Source organism: Oncorhynchus keta, chromosome 10 (assembly GCF_023373465.1).
Source record: "Oncorhynchus keta strain PuntledgeMale-10-30-2019 chromosome 10, Oket_V2, whole genome shotgun sequence".
Classification (NCBI taxonomy): Eukaryota; Metazoa; Chordata; class Actinopteri; order Salmoniformes; family Salmonidae; genus Oncorhynchus; species Oncorhynchus keta.
This window is the reverse complement of record NC_068430.1, coordinates 12,342,378-12,356,068: the sequence shown is the minus strand read 5'-3', so window position 1 is coordinate 12,356,068 and position 13,691 is coordinate 12,342,378. Positions and strand designations below refer to the sequence as shown.

General features: G+C 41.7%; 1 protein-coding gene across 1 annotated transcript; it reads right to left on the bottom strand.

Moving 5' to 3' along the window:
- Window positions 1-1,541: 1,541 nt before the first annotated feature.
- Window positions 1,542-13,031, bottom strand: LOC118388221 (zinc finger protein 23-like). The gene is made up of 2 exons (XM_035777051.2): window positions 12,737-13,031; window positions 1,542-3,531 (listed from the first exon to the last, which is right to left on the bottom strand). Exons 1-2 carry the CDS (start codon window positions 12,939-12,941, stop codon window positions 2,354-2,356), a joined length of 1,383 nt encoding a protein of 460 aa, XP_035632944.1. The 5' UTR covers window positions 12,942-13,031; the 3' UTR covers window positions 1,542-2,353.
- Between the last annotated feature and the right edge of the window lie 660 nt (window positions 13,032-13,691).

The following is a 13,691-nucleotide window of genomic DNA, read 5'->3' as shown; positions in this document are numbered from 1 at the left end:
GACCTGCTCCCTGCTGTTTCATTACATTGGTGTCAGAAGTGGGATTATTTGTCAAGCATTGATCATCATGCCACCTGGAAAGGAGCATCAAACTAATCACCTTGCACTTTCACCACCCTGTGATATTCATCATAACTGATTTAATCTGCAGCCTTGTCAATAAACTGCATACCCACCCGATTAGCCACCAATCACCCCATTAAAAAAGGTGGAAAAATATTCATTACATCATTCATATGGTGAATGTGGTATCCCACACGCGTGTGCACCTTTTCCGACGAGTCGTAATGGGAGGACCACACAACATGTCATCGCGTGACTTCAAGTTTACTTCGATATGGTTATTATATCAATATTTGCACATAAAAGCATTCGCAGCGCCATTTCTCGCTTAATAATTTTACCGACACAAAAATCTATCACCATGTAAAACAAAAATTATCTGTCGGCATTTATTAAATCGCACCGAAACTGTTTCCATCACAGCTGTCATTTTTATTTTTTTAAATACAGTATGACTTTACTCATAACTGGATGGCAACGTGGTTAGGGACTATTACAACACTGAAGGACAATGCTGTATGGTTATGTCTTGAAGGGGTATAGTCTGTCAGAATGGACTTTTTGTAACAGGCTAGGATAATTAGGTTAAGGTTAGGAAAAGAGTTAGGGCTGGCAAAAATACCAAGATTTAACACCACATTTTAATGGGTTTTGACCATCCTGGCCAAGTGGGTTGTTTAGGTTTTAAGTTTAGGGGTGTGTCTTGGGGTAAAGTGGGCAGTAAAAGCTTCTGTTTGGGATTTTGTCAGTGCTCAAATATGGCTGTCTCACTTCCATTAGACTGCAGATTAAGTTGTTTATCATGATGTGAAATAGCCCAGAGGTTGAATTTGGATATTGAGGACTTTATAACTCATCCTGATCCTCATACTCAATGTAGTTTGCAAAATTTCAATCATTAAGCTGTTCTGAATACTCACTAACTTAATACAATATGCAATACATAATTCAGTTTCCTATTCTATGTGCTTAGTGGGAATGGATGTTAGCGGTCACACATGTTATCATCATATCTCTTTTCTGTTAGCCGTGGGAAATGTCATACACCTACTTACCTTATAGCTTACAGTATGAGCATGGCACAAAAATGTACATTTCTCACACTTGCTGTTTAACATATCTGCTTACTCTTACAATTACAACCTCTCTCTCTCTCTCCCTCTCAACCAATGGGAGTAACTCTTGCAATGTATTTATGTGTCAAACTTACCCAAATTCTCTTAATTGTAATCACATCACCTGGCTCCGAGGATCTTCCCTCAAGAGAAGGCCATTTCCCAAACTATTTAATAAAATGTCATATTGCACTCAGTCTCTGTTCTCAATTCAGTTAATCGTGTACTAGATTTAAATGCCTTAAGTAGCCTAAGCATACACACTAAAAAATATATATATATTTTCTTAATTATTTCAATGCAATATCTATTTTATTTTAACATTTGCTAAGCTGCATGGCGGCAAAAGACAAAGGAGAGCGCTTATTTTTTTAAACTTATTTTCCATTTACTCACAGCAGAGATATTACAGACAAAGTAAAACTATGCCTCAATAACAACACTGTTACATGAACATCCTAAACATCCTACATGACAGCACAGATTGTCCATATATTCTCAGCTTGGTAGACAAAAAAACAAACAATGAATTCAAAAATGAATTAATCATAGAATGTGGAAGGGTGTAGGACTGTCTATCCTACAGTAACAGCAATTCAGTGGTCACTATATGCATTTATTTATTTAAACATTTTTTTTTTTTTTAACTATACGACTGTGATATATGGTCTTGTCTCACCTAGTTCCCTTAAGACAGGGTTTCTCAAAGGGTTTCTCCTGGGTGAACATTTGTTTTATTTTCTTCCCCCTAGTACTACATAGCTGATTCAAATATCCAACACCTTATAAAACTCTGATGATTTGAAATCAGTTGTGTAGTGCTAAGCACTCGGGGAGGCCTAGGACCTACTTTGGGAAACCTTGCCTTAAGATGAACGCAATAAATGTAAGTCACCTTGGATAAGATTTAAATGTACACAGAACCATGTAGTGTGATACATTTACATGTCTTCTGTCACTGAATGATCACTGCAGGAGATTTCATTTTTCTCCCAAAGATGAATCAGTGAAAATTCTTGAGGGGTTAGGGGCTAATTACAATCTCCATTCTGAAAGTGACCCTCTTTAAGTTCAGCAACATGTGACATTGGAAGGAACGCAACGTGAGTCGCTTGGTGTGCGGTGTTGGTTTGGAATTGGGGGACACTGTTTGTACATGTTCTTCATGTGCTTTCTCAGGGTCCCCACATGACTAAAGCTTCTGCTGCACTGGCTGCACTGAAACAGTTTCTAGTTCTTTCCAATGTAATCCGTTGGTGGAGACTTCGTTTACTTGCTGAGACAAAGGATTTCTCACAAAAATGGCACTTATATGGTCTCTCCCCCGTGTGGTTCCTCATATGCACGGTCAGGCTGCTCGAGTGTTTGAAGCATTTGCCACATTCTTCGCACCGATACGGTTTCTCCGCTGTATGAGTCCTCATATGCTCTTTCAGGTTTTGCTGCTGCCTGAAGCCTTTGCTACATTTTTGGCACCAATATGGTCTCTCTCCTGTGTGGACACGCATATGCGTTCTCAGTTTAGCATTACAATGGAAACATTTGCCACAAATATGACAAAAAGGTTTTTCTGCAATGTGAGATTGTTGGTGTTCTATCATACATTGAGAAGAGTTCATGTTTTTTCCACACACACCACACATATGTTTTGCATCATTTGCATGTACTGTTTGCGCATGATTAATTAAAGCCACCAGAAATTTAAAAGACTTCCCACACACTTTGCAACAAGGAGCAGCATTGCCATGACTAGCTGATTTCTGATTGGTCATCGCATCGGTTTTCCAGCCCTCTGCAGAGGTACTGGAATTTTGTCTCTCATTTGTCCACATTCTCTTTGATTTGAGTAGCTTTAACACTGGTAGTAGCTTTAACACTGGCACCCCCCCGTTAACATTTTCACTGACTTCACATTGAGTTCCATTTACTACAGGGACGGGTGGAGAGTAACTGTTTGATTCTGTTCCTCTGTAAACCTCGCCATCAGGTTCAGTTTCCATCTCTGTAGTTGTGCTGATGCATACTAAGTCCCTCTCTCTGGTCTGCATTGTTAGGGTTTGGGAAAGATGTGAGGGCTGAGGGGGGTCCTGATCACAGTCATGTTTCACACAGGAAGGAGTGAATATGAACTCTTTGATATCAGACTCCAGCCCCTGAAGCTGCTCTTCCTCCTGTCTGGTCCTGATCTCCTCCTGTTCCTCTTTAATCTGTGTGTGATCTGGGTCCTCCTGTTCCTCTTTAATCTGTGTAGGGTCTGAGTCCTCCTGCTCCACACCTGGGCTGCACTCCTGCTCACAGTGCTGCTGCTCAGAGGGAACCTCCTCAGGGACTGGGACAGTGAGCTGCTGGGGTTCTGGAGTGATGGAGAAGGTAACATAAGGGAAATAGGCCAACATAAAATGTGCAATACTTTGATACTGTTAATCTTATAGTCTGATACTAAGATTTACAGGTGATTCCTCACAAAACTTGAACAAAACCATGATTTTGGAGATTTTCACAAAATGTAATCCATAGAAGGAAGGATTCTTGAAATATCTTAAAGCATAATTAAGAAATAATGATTTGAAGTTGGAATATTGTGACAATTTGTCCCTACCCAGGCATCTTATGACATGTTTCATCTGTAGGTGCTACAAAGCAAAAGTATAATTTGAAGCTTTATCGCTTGCTCTGTAATATGAGTAGTATTATCTATTATTTTATGTTCAACAATATATTGAAACTTTTGCCATATAAAACATTTTCAATATTCATGTTTATATTTGTCAGTACTCATAAATTTAAGCAAATCGTTAGAAATGTAAATACTACTCATATTATACAGAGCAAGCGGTAAAGTTACATATGACACGTATGTTTACTCTGTATCACCTACAAATGAAAGAGTCTTAAAAGGAGGCCTGGGTAAGTCCAAAATGTCACAAAAAGCCTAGTCCACCTTCAATTAATAATTTCTGCTTTAGAAAAACGTTATTTTCGACGCAATGTGGAAATGTGTCTTTGGCTGCACCCCATAAAAACAGACATTAATACACCGTCATGAGCATACCATTCTCAAAAATCAATTTGTAAACCATACAAAGTGCTACAGTGCCATTGCAGTTATAAAGTCATATGTTGAGTCATTGGTCTAAATCTGGTCTATTTAAAATCTTCTCATGGATTGAGACAGGTTGGCCACCCTAGCCCTTGATCATGAATAATTTCCAATACATGACACTAGAGTCATTGGAAGAAGGTGTCTTCTATAGGGGGGAGTTTTGTTATGCTCCACAACGCTCAATCTGAACTTTAAACACACGTCACTTGCGTAAGGTATTGGAAGTAGAAGGATTTTATCTATCATATCAGCGAGAAATCATTGAAAAAAAAAAAAAAGGTTAAATTGATACACCTTGATAGCGTTAGTCTTCCCACATGGCCATATCTCCATGTTACAGAGCTTGTTTACGGAAAACAGACAGAAGACAAGAGGCGAACCACCGGTGTAAATGAGCTATCTAGCATCCTCTGAACAACTATGTGTAAGCGTAACTCGGGAAGTGCAGGCCCCCATAGCTGTATGGATCTTTAACTGCTACAGTAAGTCAACCTTTCTTATTTGAAGGATTCTTTCTCGCTGATGAAAGGGCCATGTGTTTCAAAAGCGATGATTGACGTTTTGAAGCGTTAAAACATCGTTGGGATTTAAGTTCACGAGGCAGTCGTGGGAGAAGCAATATATTATTATATATTATATTATTATATATTAGAAGCAAATGTCTGAGAACTGCAGAGAGAAGGCAGAATGCCTCCTAGAGTTTGAGAGCTAGGTCCACCCCAAAGTACCACGTCATGATGACACTCAACTGTCTCGATCAATGAGTAAAACATTTGAAATATACAAGATTGCAGCGTATATATCGCTCCTAATGGAGCAAAACATTTATTTTAATAATGGAGCATTTTCTAAATTCAAACGCAATTGGACACAGACATTTTAGAAGATAACATCTTGGTTCTCGTTTAAAAAAAATAATTTAAAAAAAATGTATCGCCAAGTTAACCTGTTACTCCTACCCCCTACTTTTTCGAACATTCTGTTAAAAATCGCGCAACATTTCAGCGCCCTGCTACTCATGCCAGGAATATAGTATATGCATATGATTAGTATGTGTGGATAGAAAACACTCAGACGTTTATAAAACTGGTTAAATCACGGCTGTGACTATAACAGAACGTGCGTTTCATCGAAAAGCACAGGAAAATCTGATCACTGAAAATGCGAAAATATATCCATGCGCTACTAGAACCCATTGTTGAATGTGAACCACATTAAATGGGGCCGAGGTTGCAATACCTACAGCTTCCACACAATGTCAACAGTCTTGTCATTTGCCTACGATTTGTTTCTTGGTCAAACGGACACAAGGTAGCGCCTTTCTTCCGGTCTCCGACCGGATATTTTGGTTGAGATTTACCCGGACATTATTTCCAGACGTACAGCTGTAGAATATACATCGCCTCGTGATCAATTTGATCGCTTATTAACATTTACTAATACCTAAAGTTGCATTACAAAAGTATTTCGAAGTGTTTTGTGAAAGTTTTATCGTCAACTTTTTTAATTTAAAAAAATGACGTTACGTTATAAAACGTTATTTTTTTCCTTGATCACAGTCTTCATAGATCGATATCTAGGCTATATATGGACCGATTTAATCGGAAAAAAAAGACCCAATAGTGATGTTTATGGGACATCTAGGAGTGCCAACAAAGAAGATGGTCAAAGGTAATGAATGTTTTATATTTTATTTGTGCGTTTTGTGTAGCGCCGACTATGCTAATTATTTTGTTTACGTCCCCTGCGGGTCTTTTGGGGTGTTACATGCTATCAGATAATAGCTTCTCATGCTTTCGCCGAAACGCATTTTAAAAATCTGACTTGTTGCCTGGATTCACAACGAGTGTAGCTTTAATTCAGTACCCTGCATGTGTATTTTAATGAACGTTTGAGTTTTAACGAGTGCTATTAGCATTTAGCGTAGCGTATTTGCATTTCCAGATGTCTAGATGGGACGCCTGCGTGTCGGGTAGGAGCAAGAGGTTAAGGGTGGTTGACAGTTCTGTGGGGAGCTTCTCAAACTCTGAATTAGGGTTGACCCCGCCCCCCGCAAAATATTTGTTGACCGAAAGTAATCTGTTCTTTCGACCAAGCGATTGGTTGAAGTTTTTAAACATGAACACTATCAGTCAAAAGTTTTAGAACACCTACTCATTCAAGAGTTTATTTTTACTATTTCTACATTGTAGATTTAAATTATTATTCTACATTATAGAATAATAGTAAAGACATCTAAACTATGAAATTACACATATGGAATCATGGAGTAACCAAAATAAGTGTTAAACAAACCAAAATATTTTATATTTGAGATTCTACAAATAGCCACCCTTTGCCTTGACAGCTTTGCACACACTTGGCATTCTCTCAACCAGCTTCACTTGGAATGATTTTCCAACAGTATTGAAGGAGTTCCCACATATGCTGAGCACTTGTTGGCTGCTTTTCCTTCACTCTGCGGTCTGACTCATCCCAACCAACTCAATTTGGTTGTTGTCACCTCCCAAATGGCGCAGTGGTCTAAGGCACTGCATCGCAATGCTAGCTGTACCACTAGAGATCCTGGTATGAGTCCAGTCTGCCGCAACCGGGAGACCTACGGGGCGGCGCACAATTGGCCCAGCGCTGTCCGGGTAAGGGGAGGGTTTGGCCGGGAGGAATGTTCTTGTCAAATCAAATTTTATTTGTCACATACACATGGTTAGCAGATGTTAATGCGAGTGTAACGAAATGCTTGTGCTTCTAGTTCCGACAATGCAGTAATAACCAACGAGTAATCTAACTTAACAATTTCACAACAACTACCTTATATACACACAAGTGTAAAGGGATGAAGAACATGTACATAAAGATATATGAATGAGTGATGGTACAGAATGGCATAGGCAAGATGCAGTAGATGGTAGACTACAGTATATACATGAGATGAGTAATGTAGGGTATGTAAACATTATATTAAGTGGCATTGTTTACCAATTCAGTTTGTCCGTGATGTGTACGCCGCAGAACTTAAAACTTACTACCCTCTCCACTACTGTCCCGTCGATGTGGATAGGGGGGTGCTCCCTCTGCTGTTTCCTGAAGTCCACGATTACCTCCTTTGTTTTTGTTGACGTTGAGTGTAAAGTTATTTTCCTGCCACCACAATCCGAGGGCCCTCACCTCCTCCCTGTAGGCCGTCTCGTCGTTGTTGGTTGTCAAGCCCACCACTGTAGTGTCGTCTGCAAACTTGATGATTGAGTTGGAGGTGTGCGTGGCCACGCAGTCGTGGGTGAACAGGGAGTACAGGAGAGGGCTGGGAACGCACCCTTGTGGGGCCCCAGTGTTGAGGATCAGCGGGGTGGAGATGTTACCTACCCTCACCACCTGGGGGCAGCCAGTCAGGAAGTCCAGTACCCAGTTGCACAGGGCGGGGTCGAGTCCCAGGGTCTCGAGCTTGAAGACGAGTTTGGAGGGTACTATGGTGTTAAATGCTGAGCTGTAGTCGAACAGCATTCTCACATAGGTATTCCTCTTGTCCAGATGGGTTAGGGCAATGTTCTGTGTGGTTGCGTCGTCTGTGGACGTATTGGGGCGGTAAGAAAATTGGAGTGGGTCTAGGGTGTCAGGTAGGGTGGAGGTGATATGGTCCTTGACTAGTCTCTCAAAGCAATTCATGATGACGGAAGTGAGTGCTACGGGGCGGTAGTCGTTTAGCTCAGTTACCTTAGCTTTATTAGGAACAGAAACAATGGTGGCCCTCTTGAAGCATGTGGGAACAGCAGACTGGGATAAGGATTGATTGAATATGTCCGTAAACACACCAGCCAGCTGGTCTGTGCATGCTCTGAGGACACGGCTGGGGATGCCGTCTGGGCCTGCGAGGGTTTAACACGTTTAAATGTTTTACTCACGTCGGCTGCAGTGAAGGAGAGTCGGCTCGTTTTGGTAGCAGGCCGTGTCAGTGGCACTGTATTGTCCTCAAAGCAAGCAAAGAAGTTGTTTCGTCTGTCTGGGAGCAAGACATCCTGGTCCGCTACAGGGCTGGCTCTCTTTTTGTAATCCGTGATTGATTGTAGACCCTGCCACATACCTTGTGTCTGAGCCATTGAATTGTGACTCTACTTTGTCTCTATACTGACGATTAGCTTGTTTGATTGCCGTGGAGGCAATAGCTACACTGTTTGTATTCGGTCATGTTTCCCGTCACCTTGCCCTGGTTAAAAGCAGTGTTTCGTGCTTTCAGTTTTGCTCAGTTGTTGCTACCTACCCTCACCACCTGGGGGAAGCCCATCAGGAAGTCCAGGATCCAGTTGCAGAGGGAGGCGTTTAATCCCAGGATCCTTGGCTTAGTGATGAGCTTTGAGGGTACTATGGTGTTGAACACTAAACTGTAGTCAATGAATAGCATTCTCACATAAGTGTTCCTTTTGCCCAGGTGGGAAAGGGCAGTGTGGAGTGCAATAGAGATTGCATCATCTGTCGATCTGTTTGGGCGGTATGCAAATTGGAGTGGGTCTAAGGTTTTTAGGATAATGGTGTTGATGTGAGCCATTACCAGCCTTTCAAAGTACTTCATGGCTACAGACGTGAGTGCTACGGGTCTGTAGTAATTTAGGCAGGTTGCCTTTGTGTTCTTGGGCACAGGGACTATGGTGGTCTGCTTGAAACATGTTGGTATTACTCAATCAAGGACATATTGAAAATGTCAGTGAAGACACCTGCCAGTTGGTCAGCACATGCCCGGAGCACATGTCCTGGTAAACCCGCAGCCATTTGTATGTTGACCTGTCTAAAGGTATTACTCACGTCAGCTACGGAGAGCGTGATCAGTCATCCGGAACAGCTGATGCTCTCATGCATGCCTCAGTGCAGCTTTCCTCTAAGAAAGAATATGATTTAGCTCATCTGGTAGGCTCGTGTCACTGGGCAGCTCGCGACTGTGCTTCCCTTTGTAGTCTAATAGTTTGCAAGCCCTGCCACATAAGACAAGCTTCAAAGCCGGTGTAGTATGATTCAATCTTACACCTGCATTGACGCTTTGCCTGTTTGATGGTTCGTCGCAGGGCATAGCAGGATTTCTTGTAAGCTTCCGGGTTAAGAGTCCCGCACCTTGAAAGAGGCAGCTCTACCCTTTAGCTTAGTGTGAATGTTGCCTGTAATCTATGGCTTCTGGTTGGGGTATGTACGTATAGTCACAGTGGAGACAACGTCCTCGATGCACTTATTGATAAAGCCAGTGACTGATGTGGTGTACTCCTCAACGCCATCGGAAGAATCCCGGAACATGTTCCAGTCTGTGATAGCAAAACAGTCCTGTAGTTTAGCATCTGCTTCATCTGACCACTTTTTTATATACCGAGTCACTGGTGCTTCCTGCTTTAATTTTTGCTTGTAAGCGGGAATCAGGAGGATAGAGTTGTGGTCGGATTTACCAAATGGAGGGCGAGGGAGAGCGTTGTATGCGTCTTTGTGTGTGGAGTACAGGTGATCTAGAATTTTTTCCCCTCTGGTTTGCACATTTAACACGTTGATAGAAATTTGGTAGAAATTATTAAGTTTCCCTGCATTAAAGTCTCTGGCAACTAGGAGCACCGCCACTGGTTGAGTGGTTCCCCGTTTGCTTATACAGCTGACTGAGTGCGGTCTTAGTGCCAGCATCTGTCTGTGGTAGTAAATAAACAGCCACAAAAAGTGTAGCTGAAAACTCTAGGCAAGTAGTGTGGCCTGCAATTTATCACAATATACTCTACTTCAGGCGAGCAAAATCTAGAGACTTCCTTAGACTTAGTGCACCATCTGTTGTTTACAAATATGCACAGACCACCCCCCTCGTGTTCTATCTTGCCGGTGCAGCGTATATCCCGCTAGCTGAATATCCAGGTTGTCATTCAGCCACGATCCCGTAAAACATAGGATATTACAGTTTTTGATGTCCCGTTGGTAGGATATTCGTGATCGTACCTCGTCTAATTTATTGTCCAGTGATTGCACGTTGGCGAGTAATATTGATGGTAATGGCAGCTTTCCTACTCGCCTCCTGTGGGTCCTCATGAGGCATCCTGCTCTGTGTCCTCTATACTTGCATCTCCTCCTCTTGCAAATAGTGGGGATGTTGGCCCTGTCGGGTGTTTGGAGAATGTCCTGTGCTTCCTGCTTGTTGAAGAAAACATCTTTGTCTAATCTGAGTTGAGTGATCACTGTCCTGATATCCAGAAACTCTTTTTTTGCCGTAAGATATGGTTGCAGAAACATTATGTACAAAATAAGTTACATATAAGGCGAAAAAAAACACAATAGCACAATTGGTTGGGCGCCCGTAAAACTGCTGCCATTTCTTCCGGCGCCATTTTGCTGAGCAATCAAAGCGGAGTGGGACACCATTCTATAGGCCACAATCTAAAGCCTGACCAACTCTACGCAAAGGAGATACCACGCTGAATGAGGCAAATGGTGGTCACACAGGATATTGACTGGCTTTCTGATCCAGTCCCCTACCTTAAAAAAAAAAAAGTATCTGTGATCAACAGATGCACATCTGTATTCCTACTCATGTGAAATGCATAGATTAGGGCATACATTTATTTTAAATAATAGGAATCTGTGCATGGTAGGCCTACCCTTCCACCCCAGACAGAGTAGGCCTACTGATGCAGACACATTTAAGATTAACTGCTGGCTACACTTCTTCCATGGCTCAACCCAATGAGAGAAGGTCACAAGTGCTTCCCTAAAAGCTGTCTGGGTTGAAACATCTATTGTACAGAAAGTAAACATCTTAATGAATTGATAATGACAGAATGACTTCACTTGTCAAGCAAAATCAGCCTTTGAATGTCAAAGAAACAAAACAATGATATCCCCATATGCATCGGAGTCACGTCTTTCCAGGGTATTTTACAGCTTGGTTCTAGCATAAAAGCATTGCGCATCAAAGCGCTGTTATAGATTACCTTATATAATCTGATCCATTTTATTTTATTCAAAATGTTAAGCTAACAAAGGGTAGGCCTGTGATTTTGGGGACATTTTCTTTAATAAAAAGGTAGGCCTGTGGCATACCCTCTCATACCCCTCAATTAGAGTCTTGGCTTTAACAGCCCTTCACTGACATGGAGGTAGGCTATTTAAAGTGTGCATGGTGGGTGGAAAAATTGACTGACAAATCAATTGATATAGCAGCCTGTAGCCCAATTTCATCCGTCAAAAAGGTAGGCCTACCTCATTTCTTAAATTGGAAGAAATAGGCTCCAACAAAGCCCTCTTGTTCAGTCTAATTCAAATGAAGACTGTTGAAATGAATTATGCCTACTTTCAGCACCACGAGCTGTCTATTTCCGTAGCTGCTGCTTTAAATTACTAGCATCTAGCATCTGGCCTATTGTTAAGTCAATAACTAAATACATCATGGGCAAGAAACATTGTTTTTAATTAAATATATTATAGTAGTAGCAAGCTATCAAAGTTGACCTCTGTTCCTCCTCATCTTCACGCTCTCCTTCTCAAACTGAACAGAATATAGGCTATAGTCTAGTCCACGAGCAAGAAAATAAAATATATATTTACATTAGAAACCTTTGACTCGCCTCCTTATCTGCTACCTACGCAGCACAGGCAATGGTTAAGCAGCACACAAAAACGTTTTTGAGCTGAGCAGGCTGGGGCTCAGGGTTGGACTATCCATGCAGCCTAGTTTTATTTACATGACCCCAGCAGCTCTAAGAAATATAACTCTGCGCTTATCCGTGGAAGCACTTTGTAGCCTATAGGCTATGGATCATTTGATTGAAACCACGCTAAATAGCTTGGAGGCGCACTTGATTTGGCGCTCCAGCAGAGAATCACGAGGGGCAGCATCGATGTACAAAACATTAAGGGCACCTTCCTAATATTGGGTTTCACCTCCCCTTTAGCCATCATAACAGTTTCGATTCGTCGGAGCATGGACTCTACAAGGTGTCAAAAAAGTTCCACAGGGATGCTAGCTCCTGCTGGATGTCCTTTGGGTGGTGGACCATTCTTGATACACTGGAAACTGTCGAGCGTGAAAAACCCAGCAGCGTTACAGTTCTTGACACAAACCAGTACGCCTGGCAGTTACTACCATACTCGTTCATTGTTGCATTTCTTTTTGCACTTAAATATTTTGTCTTGACCATTCACCAATTGCCTCAAGACTTAAACATCCTTATTTAACCGGTCTCCTCCCCTTCATCTACACTGACTGAAGTGGATTTAACAAATTACATCAATAAGTTATCAGAGCTTTCACCTGGTCAGTCTATGTCACGGAAAGACATTAAAGACTACCCTTAATGTTTTGTACACTCGGTGTATAGGCTAATAAAGCACATAATTATATAACACTTATAAATATCGACACTTCATTATTGCAAATGACTTGACCCTCCCCTGGACTAGATTTAAAAAAATACTTGACCCTCCCCAGTCAGTCAGCCTGTTAGCTACAAACCTGTTTCATGTAATCTTATCTCTGGTTTGTAAACCGAATCCAGTAGTCTTTGTAGTCGTTTGCTCTCCTCATTTGAGCGGGACATTTCTTCCTCGTACACTGTTATAATTTTATCCACTGCCCCAAATATCTCCACAGCCACCGCTGTTAATTTCTGAGTAAGAAACGCATTCAACACCTGTAGTTTGGACATTTTCAGTAGCATGAAAGACGAGCAGACGACCTCAGATAAGTGTCTCTTTAGCAACAAAAAAAATACTTCCGGGTCACGGAATTTCGCAAATTTTCTAAATAAAAGCCTCCTCACATAATAGTCGGAAAGGCTCCATTCTTCTTCGGTGAGGTTTATCGGCGTTTGGCATCCAAAGTTATGGTGTATTACCGCCACCTACTGTACTGTGTGGGCAAAAGACGGGGAGAAACGAAATCTTACCTACCAGCCCGTTGCACTTAAAATATAACTATCTAATGATATTCTCCTCAATATACTGTTTAAAATGTCCTATATCCCCTTCATGCTAGACCTCAACCTCTTTCTCTCTGATACTGCCCACTGTGGCAATACATGCTCCATGGTGTGTGTTTCCTGGCAATAATCACACTTTCCTGTTGGATGCGTTCCTTTCACATTTAAGTTCTTATTCAACCGGCTGTGTCCCACCCTTAATCTTGTAAAACATAGCCTCCTCTCTTAGGTCCCGTCCTGCCATCCTCCCCTCCCTGACTTTCCTTTGTACTTGAAATAAATGTCTGCCCTTAGTATCTCTATTCCAATGCTCCTGACATCTCTGCACCATCACTGTCCATATCAGGCTTTTTGCCTCTGCCTTGCTCATTGAAACTACAACATCAACATCCCCACTACTAAGTGCTTGTTTAACCAGTACATCAACTGTTTTGTTCCCCTCCACCCCCACATTGGCCGGGACCCAAGTAAATCCTATCTGTATACCCA

Coding starts and splice junctions, on each gene's coding strand:
- LOC118388221 (XM_035777051.2), bottom strand. CDS start 12,941: ATGCTACTGAAAATGTCCAAACTACAGGTGTTGAATGCGTTTCTTACT. Junction 3,532..12,736: donor GATAAGATTACATGAAACAG/GTTTGTAGCTAA, acceptor CCATCACTCCAG/AACCCCAGCAGCTCACTGTC.